This window comes from Geotrypetes seraphini, chromosome 1 (genome assembly GCF_902459505.1).
Source record: "Geotrypetes seraphini chromosome 1, aGeoSer1.1, whole genome shotgun sequence".
Lineage (NCBI taxonomy): Eukaryota > Metazoa > Chordata > Amphibia > Gymnophiona > Dermophiidae > Geotrypetes > Geotrypetes seraphini.
In genome coordinates this window covers 211,146,754-211,168,348 of record NC_047084.1, presented here as the reverse complement: position 1 = coordinate 211,168,348, position 21,595 = coordinate 211,146,754, and the positions used below count along the sequence as shown (strand labels likewise).

General features: G+C 39.9%; 1 protein-coding gene across 4 annotated transcripts in view; it reads left to right on the top strand.

Moving 5' to 3' along the window:
* Nucleotides 1–19,739, top strand: part of KIT (KIT proto-oncogene, receptor tyrosine kinase) — a 142,489-nt gene extending 122,750 nt beyond the window's left edge. For 3 of the 4 annotated variants that reach the window (XM_033945332.1, XM_033945313.1, XM_033945323.1), the window contains exons 14-19: nucleotides 535–662; nucleotides 5,067–5,189; nucleotides 14,021–14,132; nucleotides 14,226–14,325; nucleotides 16,617–16,722; nucleotides 19,087–19,739. In XM_033945332.1, the coding sequence (XP_033801223.1) occupies nucleotides 535–662; nucleotides 5,067–5,189; nucleotides 14,021–14,132; nucleotides 14,226–14,325; nucleotides 16,617–16,722; nucleotides 19,087–19,212 (695 nt within the window). In that variant the 3' untranslated portion in view covers nucleotides 19,213–19,739. Of the gene's footprint in view, nucleotides 1–534; nucleotides 663–2,700; nucleotides 3,823–5,066; nucleotides 5,190–14,020; nucleotides 14,133–14,225; nucleotides 14,326–16,616; nucleotides 16,723–19,086 lie in introns of those variants that run through there. The other variant, XM_033945342.1, reaches the window with a different exon arrangement.
* Nucleotides 19,740–21,595: the final 1,856 nt, after the last annotated feature.

Here is a 21,595-nt window from a genome sequence, read left to right as displayed (position 1 = left end):
TGCGAAATCTATTTGCTTAAATTGCCAACTTCCCTCCATCCCTCTTCAGTTAGCTTGGAGGTCACCCACATGTGAGAATATCATGCCTGCTTGTCCTGGGATAAAGCACAGTTACTTACCGTAACAGGTGTTATCCAGGGACAGCAGGCATATATTCTCACAACCTGCCCACCTCCCCGAGGTTGGCTTCTTTGCTAGTTAAGTGAACTGGAGACCACGAGGGGATGCGCCCCCTAGTGGAGCAGGAAGGCACGCATGCGTGGAGCAGCAGAGCAAACTTAAATCTTCAATCAAGTTTGCTTGAAAATGCTTCCGCATCGGGGCTCCGTAGATGACGTCACCCACATGTGAGAATATATGCCTGCTGTCCCTGGATAACACCTGTTACGGTAAGTAACTGTGCTTTATCTGCCATCTTTTACTAAGTTACTGTGTCTGATGGGAAATTTTGACAGAGCAGTGCTGAGTTATTGTAACTGAATGAGTTAGACTTAGATAAACTATATTTCTAAGTTTTCCTTGTTTGTTGGCTAGGATCATACATTGATCGAAATGGTACTATAGCCATGCCAGAAGAAGATGAATCTGCTCTGGATATTGAAGATCTGCTAAACTTTTCTTATCAGGTTGCAAAGGGCATGAGTTTCCTTGCCTCTAAAAATGTAAGTGATTTTGAAGGTGGGTTGTCCCTTCACTTACCTCCTTATCCATCTCCATCTGTCCTCATTCTGTATCAAGAATAGTGTTTGTCAAAATTAAAGACATTTCTCTTCCTTGATGCTTTTGAAACCTAACTGTCCTTTTAAGGACGACCTAGGACCTAGAAGGATTCTTAATACCTGCTCCCCTCCCTATTGTTTTTTTTTTCCCTTATATGTTTTCTTTTTCTTTATATATTGTAGTTCTAGTCCTTATTTCTCTTTTGTCTCTGTTTATAAAAAAAAAATTTTGTTTTGTTTTAGTCTTTTAATGTTAGTATTTTCATTAGTGCTGTCGACTGTTTTTAAACTGTATTTTAGTTAATAGATGGTTTTAGCATTTTTGTACACCGCCTAGAAGGTTTGATTAGGCGGTATAAGAAATTTTAAATAAACTGGAAACCATGATATATCTATAGAGAGTCCACCCAGTTCTCACTACAAATGTGGATTTTGTGACCCCCCATTTGGGAGTCCCAACCCTCAGTTTGGGAAGATCTGTTTTAGATGGTTCTTTTAGTGCTGCATCACTACAAATGTGTTTGCGGTAATATTCAAAGGGTGTGTCTAGCAAACTTTGGGCATTAACTAGACAAACCACGATGTTGCAGATTCCTCCCACCCCCCAACTTTGCCTCAGTGACCAGCTCAGTTTTGTTTGAGCAAATCATTGCTAGTCAAATAAAGTTTAGCTAGTCAAATAAAGCCCAACTCATAGGAATTTCCTGGTCCACATTTTGGCTTTGGTTGGTCAGCAGTGAAAATTAAACAGTGGCCAGGTAAATTTTGAAGATAAGGGTTCAGCCTGATTGCAGGGCTAAAGATTACTAGATAACTTTGGAGCAAAGTTATCATCATGGGTTATCATTAAGACAGATTATTTTATGACAAACTCCATGCTATTTTAGCACAGGTCCCATTTTATACAATGAGACCTGGTTACCAATAACCCAGGTTAACTCTAAACTAACACATTTTAATGGTAGCTCAGATTGATGCCCCCTTCCCCCCCATACACACACACATACACTTTTTCCTTTTTCCAGATATTTAGCTCAAGGTTTACTGAATTAATTTTGTTTTAATTTATCCAGGTATTTAAATGTCTAACTTTACCTCACATAGGGGTCCTTTTACTAAGGTACGCTAGACGTTTTAGTGAGTGCTAAAACGGCTAGTGGGCCTTTGTAAAAGGACCCCATAATTGGCTGAATAAATGGCTTTTGTGAGCTTAAAGTCCCCTGGGTCTATGTTTTTACCAGTTCTTGTTTGACATCATTTTTGGAATCTTCCTGTGAAGACTGCATATTTAGGAAAAGCAACTGAATAGCTAAAAAAAAAGGCCATGATAAGGCCTTGCTGCTCACAGGTTTGAGTCATGCTAGTTCAGGCCAAAAGGAAAAAAGCAAAATATGTTTTTACTGTGTGAGCTTATGGATCTGTACAGGGGGGTCTTTCCTCAGAGTAGAGTTTAAATAGAGCTAATTATTTAGCTTTGTCATGTAAAGGTGCAACTTCTTTCTGTTAATCAGACTGTAGTCCAAGTAGTGCCTTCTGATAAACCAGAATACCAAAATATCATGTTCATTTTAATACTGAACATTTCTGGTTTTTAAGAATCATGGAGGGGAAACAATTCTATAATGTTGCGCCTACATTTTGACACCTAGAATATGTCACCCATTCTATAAAGGAAAGTAGGCATGTACTTTGGTATACAAAATACTAGCATAATCTGGTACCATACAGCATATTTTTAGAGCTGGTGTAAGTGCTCATAGCTAAATGTTAAAGTTTCTATAAGTTACATGTGAAGTACAAGTCCCACCTTTGTGTATAGGTACCTGTGACATACATGCATATCTTACATAATGTGTATTTATAGCAGGCTTGCCTTACCCATGGGCCAGAATCAAGCAAGTCAAGTGCTTTTTTCTGGCCCTCAGAAGCTTGGCAAATACAGTATTGACAGTGGGATTCTTGCTTCCCCACCTTTGTTTAGCTCTCTATACGTTTTAACCACATGGTATCGGAAGTTCAGGCTGGTCTTGTGGTTTCAAGTCTCAACTGCTGGCACCATTCTGCTCAAGTTTGCAGCGAGCCAAGATGCGGTTGGGAAGCAGGAATCCCGCTGCTGAAGCTAAGTAAAAGAAAGGAGTGTGGTAGGGGGGTTGGCAGTAATGAGAGACAGAGAGCCTGGGTGAAAGTGGGAAAGGGACAATACACTATTGTATTTTATCACTATTTAACAAAATAATATGGTATATGTTTTCGCCCTCTGAATGTTATACAATATAAAATGTGGCCCTCAATAGAAAAAGGTTGGATAAGCCTGATTTTATAGAGTGGTGCTTAAGTGGAATATTGCATCTTTACACATATGTGCCCGCATACATGTGAATATACAGTTATTCTAAATGATTTCACATGTATTTGGTGCATAAACAATAGCACTTTCTAGAATTAACCTCTTAAGGGGAAAGGGGATGGAACTTGATATAACTGCCTTTCTGTGCTTAGAGTCCAAATGGTTTGCATATTATATGCAGGTATCTATTTTGTACCTTGGGCAATGGAGGGTTAAGTGACTTGCCCAGAGTCACAAATAACATGGTCGAGTCACATTATTATGACCATCGCCTACCTGACGTCAAGAATGCACAGCCAATGAGTTAATGCATGTATCCCTCACAGACTTCATGAATATATAAGGTGAGATGTCAGCAAGTTGCCAATATAGCAACCATGTCTGTTATGGGGGAAAAGTGTGCTTTATCAGACCTTGAAAAAAGCATGATCATTGGCTACCTGGTCAACAGCGGCAGTACTTCGGAAACAGTGGAGTTTGTGAACTGTTCACAGGCTGCTGTGGTTAATGTGTACCATGAGTGGATGAGTGAAACCTTTTCAGTGACCCAACATAGTAACTTGGGGGGGAGGGGGGCAGCATGAGCCATTGATATGAGAGGTGAATATCGACTGCACGGCAACTGTGGAGCAACTCACTGTCCAAATGAACCAGAGGGCTTCCAGATAGAAACATAGAAATAGACGGCAGATAAGGGCCCACGGCCCATCTAGTCTGCCCACCTTAATGTCCCTCCCCTACCTTTGCCCTGTGAAGAGATCCCATGTGCCGATCCCATTTGGCCTTAAAATCAGGCACGCTGCTGGCCTCAATCACCTGTAGTGGAAGACTATTCCAGCGATCAACCACTCTTTCAGTGAAAAAGAATTTCCTGGTGTCACCTCGTAGTTTCCCGCCCCTGATTTTCAAATGTGTGATGTGTGTCATTTTAGATGTGTGTCTAAAATGACTGTGCAACAAACCCTGTTGCAAATTGGGCTCTGGAGCAGACGGCTGGAGACTGCATCCATGCTGTCAAAGGTTCATCACAAAAAACAGCTGCAATTTGCACATGAGTACTGACAATGAACTTGTTCCATCAAATAGATGTGTCAGGCATGAAACTGCCAAGAACAAACACCCAGCAGCCATTGCTGGATGTATGCAAGCTGGTGGTGGTAGCATTATAGTCTGGGGAATGTTGTCTCGATATGGTCTGGGTCTCTTGATACATCTCCATCCTTGCCAGTCAAATACACCCATACATGTTGACGGTCTTCCTTATGGCCAATGGGATCTTTCAACAGGACAATGCAACATATCATACCGCCAGAATTGTTTGCGAGTGGTTTACAGAGCACAAACAAGACTTCAGCTACTTCCCTGGCCTCCAAATTCTCCAGACCTTAACCAAATCAAGCACATTTAGGACCATCTTGATCGACATGTTTGACAACTAGATCCACCACCACGCACCCGTCAACAACTGTTGAGGGCGCATTCTGCATGGCTCCAGATACCTCTAGCAACCATCCAGCATCTTATTGAGTCACTCCCATGGCATCTGGCTGCCATCTGTGCTGCCAGAGATGGTTATTCTGGATATTAGCAGGTGATCATAATAATGTGACTTGACAGTGTAGCTGCAGTGGGAATTAAACCTGATTTCTCTGGTTCTCAGGCCACTGCACTAACCTTTAGGCCACTTTTCCATACACATTATCAACATGGGTCCTTCTAAGATGCTGTTTTACTGTTAACTCGTTATTATTAACTAGATATCCCTACATAATATGGGACTTGTGCTAAAATAACATGAGTTAGTGATAAAATAATACAACTTTATAGTAACCCACATCGATAACTGTGCCCCTTAATGTTTTCTGAATGCTACATACTAGAAACTACTCAAACTAAGTTAAGCCCAGCATTTACAGTTAATAAGATATGGTCTAGTAAAAAGATGTATTATTTTGATAAAGTGACTACTAGATAGTAATATAATTTATTTTCTTTGTAAGTGTATTCATCGAGACCTGGCAGCAAGAAACATTCTTCTCACTCACGGACGAATAACAAAAATATGTGATTTTGGCCTTGCCCGAGATATTAGGAATGATTCAAATTACGTTGTGAAGGGAAATGTAAGTGCATGGCAAATAACAATTTGTCCTGAATTATTTCAAGTTATAAATCAAGCTTATGATGAGCTAAATCAGATACTAGAAAATTTGTGTGTAAGAGAGATAGCACATTCACGTGCTGGAGAACTTTGTCTTTGTGAAGATTGTGAATATGTGAAAATATATGCCCAAATATTCAAAAGAAATGGATAATTTTACTATCCATGAATTTAAAGCTCTCACGTATAAAGCCCCGTTTTGGATAGAACATAGAGGAATTAGGAATTGTAATGTTCAAGTCAGGAAGTGCACAGTTTCCCTGGTACATTCAGTGGGAGAAACCATTTCACAAACCTACATGTGCAGAAAATAAGTGGCCTTACTTAATGTCTGTGGAGATTATGAGGAAGTGCCCATTTTTGATACCTCATTGTACTGGCAACTATCTGTCCGATAATTCAGCCCATCAAAAACAGATCCTCAATGTGTATAATGTTATAACATGATAAGTGCATGATCAAAAACACTTTATCACAATATCAAAACAAATTTTATAATAGTATAAGTGTACCCTCAGTGTGTAATCATAAACTAAGTGAGCCCAGCAATCAAGACGGTTACAGCTCTACTGCTTAGACTTTGCCAGGAATTATTTCAACCCACTAGCACACACAATCATAGGCATCAGTGATGTCAAATCAAAGCAATACCAATAATTATTGAGTGCTTACTGTGAAATAGCATGAAAACATATTTCAAAAAGTTCTTGTAACAATAGCTTTATTTATATCCCGTCATACCTTTCATTTCAAGACGGTTTACAACAAGAGAGACTGCATGAATGCAGCTAAGTTACATCATGAGTATAAAGTAGGAGGAAACAAATAGGTGTATAATGTAGTTATATACAACAGGAGCATGCCGGAAGACGTAGAGGAAAACGATTAAGGAAGTTAAACAAATTTGTCAAATAAATGGGTTTTCAGTGATCTTCTGAATGATTGGTATGACAAATGGTTAAGGAGTAAGTCACTTAGAGTATTGTTCCAGATTCCTGCTTGGAAGGAAAGTGTCTTATCGAGGAATCTTTTGGATTTGCATCCTTTGGGAGTCAGAAAGGCGAATAGTAATGTTCTGCGTGAGAAGCGGAGTTTGTCTTGGAGAACAAAGTGATTCAGAAGGTAGGTGGGTGCCATGCCGAATAGTGTTTTGAAGCATAGGCAACCGAATTTGAAAATTATTCTAGCCTCGACTGGTAGCCAGTGCAGTTTTTTGAAATATGGAGTGATTTGATCAGATTTTTTCAGGTCAAAAATCAGTCGTATGGCTATATTTTGGATTGTTCTCAATCTTTTGGTAGTTTTTTTTGTAGGATCCTAGGTAAATGATGTTGCAGTAGTCCAGCGAGCTTAGGATTAGTGATTGTACTAATAGTCTAAATGATGCGAAGTCAAATTATGGTTTTATCATAGTAGGTTTCCATAGCAGGTAGAAGCATTTTTTTTACTAAGATGTCAGCGTGAATGTCAAATGTCAGTTGCTGATCTAAGGTCACTCCAAGGATTTTTATAGTGGGATTAATAGGAAAGTTTCTCCCTTGTAAGCTGATTGATGGTTCTTTGTATTTGTTCGTTGGCGTGGCCATAAATATTTTAGTTTTTTCAGGGTTTAGCTTTAGTTTGAAATTTTTTTGTCCATTCTTCTACCTGATCGATGATGGATGAAATGAAGTGTCTGGTTTTGGTTGATAATGTAGAAAAGGGGTTGATGATTGTGATGTCATCAACGTATATGTAAGTTTGGAGATTTAGTTTGGATAGTTCATGGCCTAGTGAAGACATGTATAGGTTGAACAGGGTAGGTGATAGTGGGGAGCCTTGCGGGACACCACAGGAGTTGGCCCATGATTGGGAGTAGACTTGTTCACTGATGACCTGGTAGGATTGGTTTTTCAGGAAGCCTTTGAACCAATTTAACACGTTGCCAGAGATGCCTATGGCATCTAGACAGTTTAGTATTATGTCATGGTCTACTAGGTCAAATGCACTACTCAGGACGAATTGGAAGACTAGCACATGATTCCCTAAACTGAGTACATGGGTGATGTAGTCCACAATGGAGGCTATGGCTGTTTCGGTGCTGTATTGTGTGCGGAATCCTGATTGGTATTCGTGGAATATTGAGCCCTTCCATCAATTTGGTGAAGAAGGGGATGTTGGCTACGGATCTGTAGTTGGTGATTGTTGATATGGGATCTATGCAGTCTAGATAGCATTAATCTCTAAATTTTTCATTCTTCACCGTGCAGCATACCGGTTCTGCAAAGGGCTTATCCAAAACTGCTGCTGGATGCCAGTCTCTACTACAGCCCTAGGTTCTACTGAACTCGGTTTCAAGGCAACTCACCCCTTCTTCAGGAACCTATACCTATGCTCTAGATCAGTGTTTTTCAACCTTTTTTGGGCAAAGGCACACTTGTTTCATGAAAAAAATCACGAGGCACACCACCATTAGAAAATGTTAAAAAATTTAACTCTGTGCCTATATTGACTATATATAAAGTAATTCTCTTGAATAGGAATCAAATAAACACAAAGAAAGTATTTTATAATTACTTTATTATGAAATATTAAGTAAACAGAATAGTGAAAAATTATAAAATACTTTATTCAGTGCGAAACCTGGGCCTGTTTGGCTGAACACAAAGCTGATATTCTGGCTGGAATCGAAGAAAGACACACACGTAGCTCTTCGTCAACAGCTCTCAGTCTCTCTCTGTATTTGGTTTTTATAGCATACAAAAATAGACAAATATACCCTCCATCCTTTTTATTAAACCACAATAGCAGTTTTTAGTGCAGGGAGCTGCGCTGAATGCCCAGCGCTGCTCTTGACGGTCATAGGCTCCCTGCGCTAAAAACCACTATTGCGGTTTAGTAAAAGGTGACCATATTGTAAAATATAGACAGCAGATATAAATTCAGAACTGTGCATAGTAAGTGAAGGGAAGTTTTCATCTCTGGGAATTTACCCAGTTAACTATTAAGTTATTTGGGCAAATTCCTTTGAAAACTGTGGTAATACTGCCTCCACTTTGCTAAATTTAAAATAAAATCATTTTTCCTACCTTGTCTGGTGATTTCTGGTTGCACTTTCTTCTTCTGACTGTGCATCCAATCTTTCTTCCCTTCTATCAGCCTGTATGCTTTCTCTCCTCCACACCTCATTCCCTCCCCCAACTTTTTCTTCTTCTCTCCCTGACCTTTCTTTCTTTTTTTCTGTTTCTCTTCTTTCCTTCTGTTTCCCTGCCTGCCCCCTTTCTTTCTTTCTCCCTGCGGTTCCCCAAGCCACCGCCACTGCCGCTGCCATCGGGGAACAGGACCCACCAATGAATAACAGGACCCAAAGCCGACGCATGCTCTTCCTGACGTCAATTCTGCAATCGGAGAGGAAGTTCCGCCCAGCCAGGCAGCGATTGGCTGGCCCGAACTTCCTCTCTGACTGCAGAATTGACGTCAGGGAGAAGAAGACTTATCGGCTCGATAGATTAGATCGCCAAGACAAAGTGAGTCCTGGGTGATCGACTCACTTTGCCTTGGCGAGCTACTGGCGCCCCTGCCTCAGGCCCCCTGTCAGCTCCGGGCCCCTGAATGCAGGACTGGTAGTACTGCCCTGATGGCGGCCCTGCGGCACACCAGGCAACATCTCGCGGCACACTAGTGTGCCGCGGAACAGCGGTTGAAAAACACTGCTCTAGTTCAGTCTTCTTGGCAAGCTTTTCAATTAAGCAAGTATAGGTTCTTGAAGAAGGGGAGTGGTAATGAACCGGAGCAACATGATTAGGGGACATCCTTGATACAGTCGTTATAGGCAAAACATGTCGGAAGAACTAGTCCCTACCCACCACATTGACAGCATGCCGTATAACTTTGCAAAGATATTTAAAGTTTCAAATAACCAACATATTGAATCATTGAATGTTTTATATGAAGTTCTATACTAAACTAAAAAAGCTGATCAATGACGAGTGTGATACATCAATTTCAACAAGAGTTGATGTAGAATGCAGTGCAACATTCCAGTTGGTATAACAAACAACCACATGGAAAGCACATTCTGAAGATACATCTTAAAGGTTTAATATATGCCTTCAAATCTGTAATTAGAGGGTATATTGACATATGATTTGCTTATGCATATACAAGCATATTTTGTAAAATTCACACATACTTCATAACTCTGCCTCTGCTCCATCCAAACTATGCCACAGGGAATACCTAGATGTATAGGCACAGTCCATGTGTTTGTATGCCCATAAGTGGCTATGCACTTTTTAAATAAAAGGCCTTTTGGCCACTGGCAAGCAGGACATCATAAGTTGTTACCTTGGTGGAACCTATGTGCCCCTTTCCACATGCAGCGGTCTCTTCAGCGTCTCAGTTATGTTTTTTCCATTTAGCTGAACAAAGTTCTCTCAATAATTTTTTTCCACAAATTAAATTCCTTCCAATTTTTTTGTCAAATTCTATTCCTTTTATATTTTTTTAGATTCAAACAATTTTTATTGATGCAAACATCATCAAATACAGCAAATACAACATCAAAGCACATCAATAATGCATCAACTATTATAAGAACATAAGAAATGCCTTCATCTAGACCAGTGACCCGCGCACGCAGAGGTCATGCTAGGTGTTCCCTGATGAATCCCTTGTTTGCCCGTATCCCTCAATGTGATTTGCAAGAAGGTGTGCATCCAACTTGCCCTTTAATCCCCGAATCAAGTTTCAAGTTTATTCAATCTTTTGATGGATCGCCTATAACAGTTTCTAAGCGATGTACATAATATAATACAATGAAATAAGAAACTTAACAAAATAGCTATATTAACATAACATAAAAACATTTAAAACTTACTTGAGGGCGAATGGTGGTCTCCGTCACAATCTCCTCTGGGAGAGCATTTCAGGCGTCCACCACTCGCTGTGTAAGTTTTATTTGGATTTTATATACCACCTATCAAGGTTATCTAAGCGGTTTTTACAATCAGGTACTCAAGCATTTTCCCTATCTGTCCCGGTGGGCTCACAAGCTATCTAACGTACCTGGGGCTATGGAGGATTAAGTGACTTGCCCAGAGTCACAAGGAGCAGCGCAGGGTTTGAACCTACAACCCCAGGGTGCTGAGGCTGTAGCTTCAACCACTACGCCACACTTTCTGACATTTGTCCTGGATCTGTTGCCCCTCAGTTTCAGTCCATGACCTCTTGTCCGTGTCACATTTAACAATGTGAATAACGATGTTTCTTGCTCTATTTTGTCCAATCCTTTTAGTATTTTAAAAGTCTCTATCATAACCCCTCGCAGTCTTCTCTTCTCGAGGGTGAACAATCCCAGTTTTCTGAGGCGTTCTTTGTAGCTCAAATTCTCCATACCTTTTACTAGCTTTGTGGCTCGCCTCTGCCCCCTCTCCAGCAGGGTTATATCTTTCTTTAGGTAGGGAGACCGGTGTTGGATACAGTACTCCAAACGTGGTCTGACCACGGCATTATGACGTCCGCCGATCTACTCGTGATTCCCTTCTTTATCATGCCCAACATCCTGTTTGCTTTCTTTGCCGCCGCTGCGCATTGAGCCGACGGCTTCAGGGTCCTGCCAATCAGTACTCCCAGGTCCCTTTATTGTTCACTCTTGCCCAAAGTTACACCTAACATTTTATATTCATGTTCCTTGTTTTTCCTGCCCAGGTGCATGACTTTGCATTTTCCTATATTGAACTTCATCTGCCTCTTTTCTGCCCACTTCTCCAGCTGGTTCAAATCTCTCTGTAGTTCTTCGCTGTCCTTTTGTGACCCAACTGCCCGACCTAGTTTTGTGTCATCTGCAAACTTGATAATATTGCTTGTTGTTTCTTCTTCCAGGTCATTTATGAAGATATTGAATAAGATGGACCCAAGAACCGAGCCCTGGGGCACACCGCTTGTCACCTTCTCCCAGTCCGAGAAATTCCCATTTATGCTCACCCTCTGCAATCTGTTCTCCAGCCATTTGCCTATCCATCTTAGTATGTCCCCATCTATTCCATGGCTTTGCAATTTCCTCAGAAGCCTTGCGTGCGGAACCTTGTCGAACGCTTTCTGGAAGTCCAAGTATATTATATCCACCGGGTCTCCACCATCGATGTGTCTGTTCACCTTTTCAAAAAATTGAAGTAAGTTCGTCAAACATGACTTCCCCTTCCTGAAGCCATGTTGACTGGCTCTCATCAGGTCATGATCTTCCAGGTGTTGCACTATGCTATCCTTGATTAGTGCTTCAACCATCTTCCCTGGAACTGACGTAAGACTCACAGGTCTGTAGTTACCCGGTTCTCCCCTTGATCCTTTTTTGAAGATTGGGATGACATTCGCTATTTTCCAGTCGTCTGGTATTTGCCCAGTTCTAATTGACATGTTAGCCAGGGTTTGTACTAGTTCTCCAATTTCAAACTTAAGCTCCTTTAGCGCACTCGGGTGAATTCCATCCGGTCCTGGGGATTTGTCACTTTTTAGTTTGTCAATCTGATAGTATATTTTGTCCAGATCCACATTCACTGTGATGAGGCTTTCCTCAATTTCTCCCTTGAATACTCTTCCTGTTTCAGGCATCGTTGCAGTGTCCTCATTTGTAAAGACAGAGGCGAAGAATGAATTTAGCCTATCTGCAATCTGTTTGTCTTCCTTGATACACCCTTTTCCTCCTTGGTCGTCGAGAGGGCCTACTACCTCTCTCGATGGTTTTTTCCCTTTTATATATCTAAAAAAGGGCTTGAAGTTTTTGGCATCTTGTGCTATCTTTTCCTCGTAGGCCTTTTTGGCATCTCTTACCGCCTTGTGACACTTTTTCTGGTCGACCTTGTGACAGTTCCAGGCCTCTGTTGTTTTTTCACGTTTCCATTTTTTGAACGAGATCCTCTTATCCCTCACTGCATCCTTCACCTCCTTAGATAGCCAAGCCGGTTCTCCCTTGTTTTTGTTTCTCCTTCCTTTGGATATCTGCGGAATGTAGAGATTCTGCGCTTCGGTGATAGTATTTTTTAATAGGTACCATGCTTCTTTGACAATTCCAATTTCAATAAACCCCCATTATATCTATATGTGTTTGAACCTTTACCATCCCTCTCCACACTCACCCCTCCCCACCCAATAGTACTCTCTACCCAATGATACTCTCTTCATTTGACTAAATAAAAGCCCAATTAAGAGATCCAACTTTAAATCGCACTACGGCCCTTAGGATGCAAATCTTGCAAATATGAACCCCAGATTTGTATAAATAACATCTTTCGCTTTCTTATAATTCCAGCATCTCTAGCTTCCCAAATGGCCAACTGATGTAATTGGTTTTGCCAATGCCCAAACCTCGGAGGATCTGGGATCGTCCAATATTGTAATATACATTTTCTAGCCAAGAGACTCATTTTCCTACACAACGCCCTATTTCCTTTAGGTAAATGGCCAACAGCCTCTGGCAAATCCAAAATAAAGAAAGAAGGAGAACAGCGCAATGATCTTCCAATTATTTTTGACATATAATTTATTATTCGCTTCCAAAAGTGCTGAATTATAGGGCAAAACCCAAATCATTTTTTTCATTATGTCACAATATTTGAGGTTCAAACCGTACCTGAAATATAACAGAAAGTTCTAGAACTTTGACACACACTCTAAATGTGAGCCCACAAGGTTTAGCTAATAGAGCAGCACATATTTATTCCAGTATTTATATACCACTCATTAGCCTAAGTGGTTTACATTCTGGTACTCAAGTATTTCTCCCTATCTGTCCTGGTGGGCTCACAATCTTGACTAACTTACCTGAGGCAATGGAGTGTTAAGTGACTTGCCTAAGGTCAGAAGGAGCAGTACTGGGCTTGAACCTGCAACCTCAGGGTGTTGAGGCTGCAGCCCTAACTACTAGGCAGCTCCTACTCCTGTTGATGATAACCTTGAGCTATAAGTCTTTTGTATGTGTTCACTCTTACAACTTTTGATATGAGGATATAGGGACTTGTATACCGCCTTTTTGTAGTTACACAACCACATTCAAAGCGGTTTTCTTAACAGGCACTCAAGAATTTTCTCTATCTGTCCCAGTTGGCTTACAATCTAGCGAATGTACTTGGAGCAGTGGAGGATTAAGTGACATGCCCGGGGTCACAAGGGGCAATGCGGGGTTTGAACACATACCCTCAGGGTGCTGATGTTGTAGCTCTAACCACTTCACCACCCTCTCCTCCATGTATAATCACAATCTGTAATGTGACAAACTTAAAAGTAAATTGAGCCTTTCCTCTTAAAATATAAATTGATGTTGTGAACTCAAGTTTTCAAGTTTCAAGTTTTTATTGATTTTGATAAATCGCCTATTTTGTACTAAGCGAGCAACAATTAAAAAAAAAATGCTATACATAGTTTTAAAAGAGGTACATAAAAATTTCGGACAGACATTACTGACAAACTTGAGAAATAATGGGAAGGGATAAAGTAGGTTAAAGTTACATATTGCGTTTCTCAGAGGAGAAGAAAATGAAAATATGACAGAGGAAAAAACATTAGGGTTGGGGGTTTAGAAAGTCATATTGAGAGAAGTTGAGAAAAAAAAAATGGGAATTATTTAAAATTGCTGATTAAAAAAAAATTAAAAAATAATAGTAAGTGAGAAGGTTTTAAATATTAAAAGAAGTTTTGAAAAAGAAAGTTTTTAGGTTAGATTTAAATAAGTTCAGGTCCTTAGAAAATGTATCTGTCAATATCTGTCAACTGATTTTTTATATATATATATATATACACACACATATATATTTATTTCAGGCGCGACTTCCTGTAAAATGGATGGCACCAGAAAGTATTTTCAACTGTGTGTACACATTCGAGAGTGATGTCTGGTCATATGGAATATTACTATGGGAGATATTTTCTTTAGGTAACTTATACTCTTTCTACAAATATATTTGTAACAGAATTAGTTTACAAAACCTGTTTTGTATAAATTTACTAATAATTCTTTAATTAACAGGAGGCAGCCCCTACCCTCGAATGCCGGTGGATTCAAAATTCTATAAACTGATTAAAGATGGATACAGAATGCTTAGTCCAGAATGTGCACCAGTTAAAATGTAAGAGACAATTAACAATTTGCAAACTGTTTTCAAAAGGGTTGAAATTGTGACCTTCCATGTGTCAGGAAACTCTGGTCAGACTGAGCACTGCTGTTTTGCTAGTATAGGGACGCCTCAGGCTGAAACACATTGCACTATTTGGACACTTGGGGCTCCTTTTACGAAGGTGTGCTAAGCGTTTTAGCGCACGCACCGGATTAGCATGCGCTAGCTGAAAATCTACCGCCTGCTCAAAAGGAGGCGGTAGCGGGTAGCGCGCACTATTCCGCACGTTAAGGCCCTAGCGCAGCTTTGTAAAAGGAGCCCTTGATCTTGTATGTATGTGCAAGCATTTTATCTCGCTGCCTCTCAGCTGAAGAAATTTTTAAATATAACTCATTAACAAAAAAAACACACATTATACGTGAAAATGTTATTCCTTAACTGCTTTACTTGAGACATCCAAATATAGGAGGTCTGATATTCAAAAGCACATAAACGATCAGCAGCAGATGCTGACTGCATAAGTGCTTTAGAAAATATTGGCTATTTATATGGATAATCTTTGACCATATAAGTTGCTAAATAGCTGAGGTTATCCGTTTTGGGTTGGGCTGGGATTTGGGATTTTTCAGGGCCGAGCCAAAAAATTAAGGGCTCCTTTTACAAGGGTGCGCTAGTGTTTTTAGTGCACGCACCGGATTAGCACGTGCTAGCCTTAAAACTACCACCTGCTCAAGAGGAGGTTGTAGCGGCTAGCACGCGCGGCATTTTAGCGCATGCTATTCCGCGCGTTAAGGCCCTAACGCACCTTTGTAAAATGAGCCCCAAATTCAGAGTGATGAAATCCAGCCACTTTCCAACTAACTTATGGGTTCAAGTCTGAATTTCAGAAAAAGCAGCATAGTTTTAAACAGATTTTTATACATAAAAGCAATTTTACAGTAAGGCACTCAAGAATATGTGCTGCCTTGCACATGTAAATGCACAGAAAAATAGCACATGCCTAAGCACCAAGGCCCTGATTCTATAAATGACATCTAACTCCTAGGCGCTGTTCAGCACACATGTCAATCAACTGCTAGGCACCGTTTAAAGAATCACACCTAGCCGCTCCTAAGCTTTCTTAGTCAATGGTAAGCATTAAATCTTTGCACTGCCATTTAGGCCTGGCTTTTCTTGACCTAAATGAGTGCACCTTACTCAATCTGTGCCCAAACTCTGACCTGGATCAACCCCTAACTTGCCAGTAGGCGCCTCGGTATAGACACCTACCGGTAAATAATTGAAAGTGCCATTAAAAACCAATTTTTAAAAAAAATTATCAGCACTAATTAAGCCAATTAAAAAAAAAATTAACCTCCCACCCCTTTTTTTTTTATATATATATATAAAGAGGCAAATTTTTGGATTCCTCACAAAGGCATCCTATTAGAAAATCATCCCCTTTTGTTTAAAAGAATAAGGCCAGTTCTCTATACCCTTCTCACAGTTTCAGATTTTACAAGCCATTTTTATTTGAGGGCTTTGCAGCATTTTCCAAAGTGAAGGTACATGCATACGTTATCTTTTGAAAATACAAAATTCATATGCAATGTCTGCCCTATCCCAACCCTTCTAGACTAGGGTACTCAAGCCTATCATAGGGGTCCACAGGCCAATCAGGTTTTCTGTAGATCCCTAATGAATAGCCACGAGAGAGATGCGCATATATGTGGTTGACAGGCATGCAAAACCTGACTGGCCTGTGGATCCCCAGGACAGGTATGGTTACCCCTGCCTCCAGAATACCTCTGCTAAATACAGGTGGCAGTTCTATCTATAACAGGGTGCCACCATTTAGATACTGTATTACTGCATGTAGTAAGCCTATTTTAGGACAGATACGCAAGCAAGTATCTTTATAGAATATTAGCTTAAATGCAGCAGCATCACACATAATTGTAGTTGCAAACATTTATAACAGGTCTATGGCTCATTGCTCACATTTGTGACATTTATATGTTTAATGAACAGTAGTTTGTAAGTTTCCCAAATAAATGCCAGTCTCGCCTATGGTCTGATTATGTCCCTCCCATTTGAACATCCCCTAACAATTCCACGCTATGCAAGTTGAGCCCATAATGAAAGAATGGTATTTAGGTGCAATGCTGGATAACAGTATTCTATAAATTTACTGACACAATTAGTGCACACATTTTTAGTGGCCTCTTATGGATTTAGGGAGGGAGAAGGCAAATTTCAGGTAGACTTTGAGAATTGGGCCTGTGACCTCATCAAAAGGCAATGACATGTGAATATATTTTCAGGTATGACATAATGAAAAGCTGCTGGGATGCTGATCCTTTGCAGAGGCCAACCTTCAAACAAATCGTGCACCTCGTTGAGCAGCAGCTGTCTGATTGTACAAAGCACGTGAGTGTTAGTTTCCACACAGATCTCTATTATGGTATCTAACAACTTCATAAATTCCAAGACAATAGAGGAGAAAAAAAATAAGTTTTTACCGTAAAATCTGTCATCAATTGCACAAAATGGCCATGATAAAACTGGTAGATCCTCATACATTACAAGACACTAAGGACATTTACAGCATATGACTATCAGTTGAAAAGGATTGCATGGTGGTACTACACGGCTAGTTTTAGCTAGTACAAAACTCCCTTTGACCACCTTCTGGCTATGCATTACTCAGAGGACAACTGCTAGGGAAAATTTGGTTGGATTTTCTCATTGAAGATATTACATGACACTTCAGATGACCCAAAATCCCTGGTTGTCTAGTGGACCAGCCTCTCTTCTCTCCACCTGAACTGACCTGATACCCTGACTGACTCAGAAGTAAGCCCTGGTAGTTTAATAGACTCCCCCTTCCCTCCCTCCCTGACCTAATTGGATCTTTCGTACCTGCCACATACAACAAGCCTTGGATAGTCTAGTGCAGAGTTTCCCAAGTCAGTCCTGGAGTACCCCCTTATAAGTCAGGTTTTCTGGCTATCCACAATGAATATGCACAACATTGATCTACATACACTGTCTCCCATTATATGCAAACCTCCTTTAATTCATATTCATTGTGGATAGAATGAAAACTTGATTGGGGAGGGGGTACTCCAGGACTGACTTAGGAAACACTGTTCTAGTGGATCCCCTTCCCTTCCTCTCCTACCCCTGACATAAAAAATAAATCCCAGTAGCCTAGTGGATCCTCTTCCCTCCCCCTCCCAAAAGCATTGATTCCTCCCCATCCATCTCAAGAAGACACAAAAAGGACCAATGCCCACTCAGTCCTGCCTCCAACATTACCATCATTCAAAATGGCAGCACCTGAACTTTAGTGGTGCATCCCAGTGCACCTCTAAGAGTCCACTGCTAAATAAATCAATATGCCGCCATTCTGAATGACAGTGGTTCTGGAAGCAGATTGAGTGGGCATTGCTCCTGCCTTTCCATTTATTGAGGTAGGTGGAAAGGTTCCAATGAAGGATGGGAAATGGAGAGGATTCATTAAATTCTGGATAGGAGAAATAAGATTGAGGGGGAGAGGTCACAAGATTACCAGGACTTTTTGTGGGGTAGGAGCAGGAGGGTCAGATTGGGTGGGAGGGAGAAAGCAAGGGAAGGGAGACCCCTCAAAAATACCTTTTGTAAGGGAACATTTTAGCAATGAGCTACATGTTACTATGACAATATGCGTATTTTACACTTTTTAACACAGCAGCAATTTGCATACTCAGGATGTTGAGCTTTTATGGTGGGCCTGCATTAGCAAGCCATACACTCGGTCATAAGAATACAACTCTAAACTAAAGCTTTCTGCATCAACTTCTGAATGGGTAGCTTATCCTCTACTCACCCCTCAGACTGGAAAATTAACAAATCACCCTAACAATTCTGGAACCAGTCTCTTCCTTTCTAAGACTCAGAATCCCACAAAATATGGATAACCAGGGCTCATCTTTCCTTACTCCGTATCTAGCAACTGGCTCTACAGGGCACAAATAGATTGAGATGGCCTCCTACCCACAAACTTCAAATCCAGGAACTGAGAAGCACCACATTTGGTTACCTCCAAACAAGCATTCATTTCAAAACTACACATCCTTGTGTTTTGAGTTTTTTGAACCATTTCAAAACATTTTTTATGTTGTTGGACATTCTAAGAGGTAGACGATTGTAACAACTGGGCACTGAAATGACTAATGCAAGAATATAAATGTTATCTCATTTAACATTTTTTGAAATTATATTAGTGTGGAGGGGGTTCATTTAGAATTGGTATTTTTTTAAGTTTAAATAATATCTAAGAACATAAGAATTGCCATATTGGGACAAATCAAAGGTTCATTATGCCCAGAATCCTGTTTCCAACAGTGGCCAATCCAAGTCACAAGTACCTGGCGTCTGTTCTATTCTTTCATTTTATTTATTTATTTATTTTTTTATTATTATTTTTTTTTTGGGGGGGAACCCTATTTGTCAAACAGTTAGTTTTGTCACCTATGGGCTCTCCTATCCGTGAGTATTTTGTGAGGCAATTAGAAAGGTCCATCTCCCTGTGCCAAAATTGAGCATTACAGCTGGCTTAGAACCATGCTAAAAAAAAGAGCTCTGATAATTGGGGTCCTGGATAATTCTGGATGTATCATGATCAACTCCTGTCTTGGTTTTCCTAAAATATTTTTAGAAGGTAGGCCAAATTGTACCAACAATATAATAAGAATGCATTTTATGGAAGGTCATAAATAAATGGTTAATGTTATGTTTTTCGTTCAACAGATATGCTCAAATGGTTCAACTGTGTTACCCAACCAAGAAGGAACACCAGATCATCCAATGAGAATAAATTCCGTGGGCAGTACTACTTCCTCCACTCAGCCGCTATTGGTCCATGGGGATGACTAAAACTGAAAAGGCCAGAAAAATCACAATCCATACAATATGGGCTTTATGACTTCATTTGATATTTTTTCCTTCTACTGACCGACCACCATTGAATAGGAAAAAGTGTGACACTGCTATAATATAGTACTTTCCACTCACTTTGACTTTACAGATCATTCTACCAATCTTCTATTGAGCTACTCCTTGAATTGTTCAACAAATCCAAAACTGTTGCTGAAATGTTGTCCTCACATACTTGACTATTCTCTTAAAACCATAATCATCTTTAGCACTAAGACCATACCACTTGACCTCTTTGTGCTGTGAGGAATATTCTACATAATGACGCACTTTTTCTAAGCAAGAAAATAAGAGAAGGTAATCAGTTTAGTCATGGTGAAAGGCTATAAAGGAAAAATGAGTCTCCAGAGGGGCCCATCTCTGATGGTTTGCTGGATATCTACCAAAGGGCCTGCATCTTGTGAAAGAAGATCTATTGCAATTTTAGTATTTAGGCAGAAATACCATTAAAATAAGCTTGTCCTCTTGTACCTGGACCTATATGATCACGTTAGGTATTATAAGGAAAAAACCCAAAACCCTTATAAAAAGAATTGCTGGGCTTTAACCATCAACTCTAAAGTTTATCCTTGTAGTTGTATAGTGCTATTCTTGAGGACAGGGCTGTATACATTTGCCAGGTTAATTACAAACCACACAGACTCATCAAGATTAGCCGCTTTAGTAGTTAAGTTTATTAAAATTTGATATACTGCTTAGCTGGTAGGATCTCAGCAGTGTAGCAGAAATTTCTAGCACTCTTGCTTACAGCCTTTCCCCTTCCTCTTTGACTTGTATCCTCTTGAGGCTGATGATGAGTCCTATTATGAACTGACATCCCTGAAGCACTATTGCATCTATCAATGCAGGGTAGTCAAAGAGTTATTTAGCTTTTTTTTTTTTTAAGATGCACACTCTGAATTACCATGTATAGGACTCGGGGCCTCTTACACAATAAGTTTAGGTTTTTAAATGTTCTTCCTAGTTTGGCATTCTTGCCATCTTGGATCCAAGTAAATCGGTCCCCTCCTGATCTTCTTGAGCATCCCAAACAGTCACCATACTGATCTTTGAAAGGTTCAAGTATACTGTGAACAACTGAAAAGTGGATCTAAGAGAGGCGTTCTATAGCAAAAAAGAAAAGGATGTTGGTAAGAACTCAAAAAAGGGATCTTTAATGCAGAACAACTATAAGTCAGAAGTAATAAAATATTAGACAAAGAGATGTAATAGGAGTAGGATGAAATGAAGAATCAGTTTATATTCTGCAGAGTGCCTCTTCAGCGCTCCTTATGGCGTTAAATGCCTGGTACCGTGGAATGGGCAGGTTGCTGATATGAAAACGGAGTGTTTCCAAATGTATGGATGCTGGTTATATATGAAGTATTGAGCTCAAAAAATTGTTAAACTGCTTCCCAGGTACTCTGTTTGCAGGAAATAAAAACCACTTTGGCTTTTGCCAGTGTACTAATGTGAAGAACTGGTAATGAAAACATTCCAAGCAGACATTTGAGACGGCTATGTTGTTTGAGTAGCGATTTGAAACTGTGCTATAAAGTGCATGTCTTCCCCTCACGTAAAAGATGTACATATTGGAAAAGGGGAGATTAGCCAATCCACGTTTCATTCTACGTTGACTAGTGCCTAAAATCTCCTGCATGGGAAATGCACAGTTATGAAGATGTTTGGGCTTATCTGTCTGCACATTAGCATTCTGATATTTATGTTAATATGCTAGTCTGTTCAGTTGTGTTTATGCTATCCAATATGTTTGTGAGTAGCAAAGGGTGTTAACGCAAACTGACTTGATCACACACTTCTTGTAGCATACAAAATTGCCACCAGTGTTTATGTAAACATGTATAACCATCTGGTTCTAGGTGCCTAGCTGACCATTGCCAACCAATGTCAAAATGCTCATTGTTTGTATTTGCACTGATTTTGTCTGTCTTATTGCACCTTCCCAAAAGTAAAGTTTGTGCACCCTCCAGAATACATCCATACTGCTGAGTTACTTGTTTTAAGTAAGTTCTACTGTATCACATAGCTATTAGCTAGAGTAGTTTTTAAGATGTAGTAGACAATAAGGTACTTCAGGGGTACTTAGTTGAAAAAAGTTTTTTTCATTTATTGTTTTTAAGAGTTTATATTTTTATATTTTTTTAATTGAAATTGTTATTTTACAGCAAAAGGATGTTTAAAATTGTTCTGTTATATTTGTAAATAGTGAAAATGTAGCAATAACTCCTTTTTGGCTATTCTCAAGCCCTTAGCTTTTCAAAATATTTTTTATATATGGATAAATATGTAAGTGTTGTGACTACATGAACGGTTTTGGACAAGT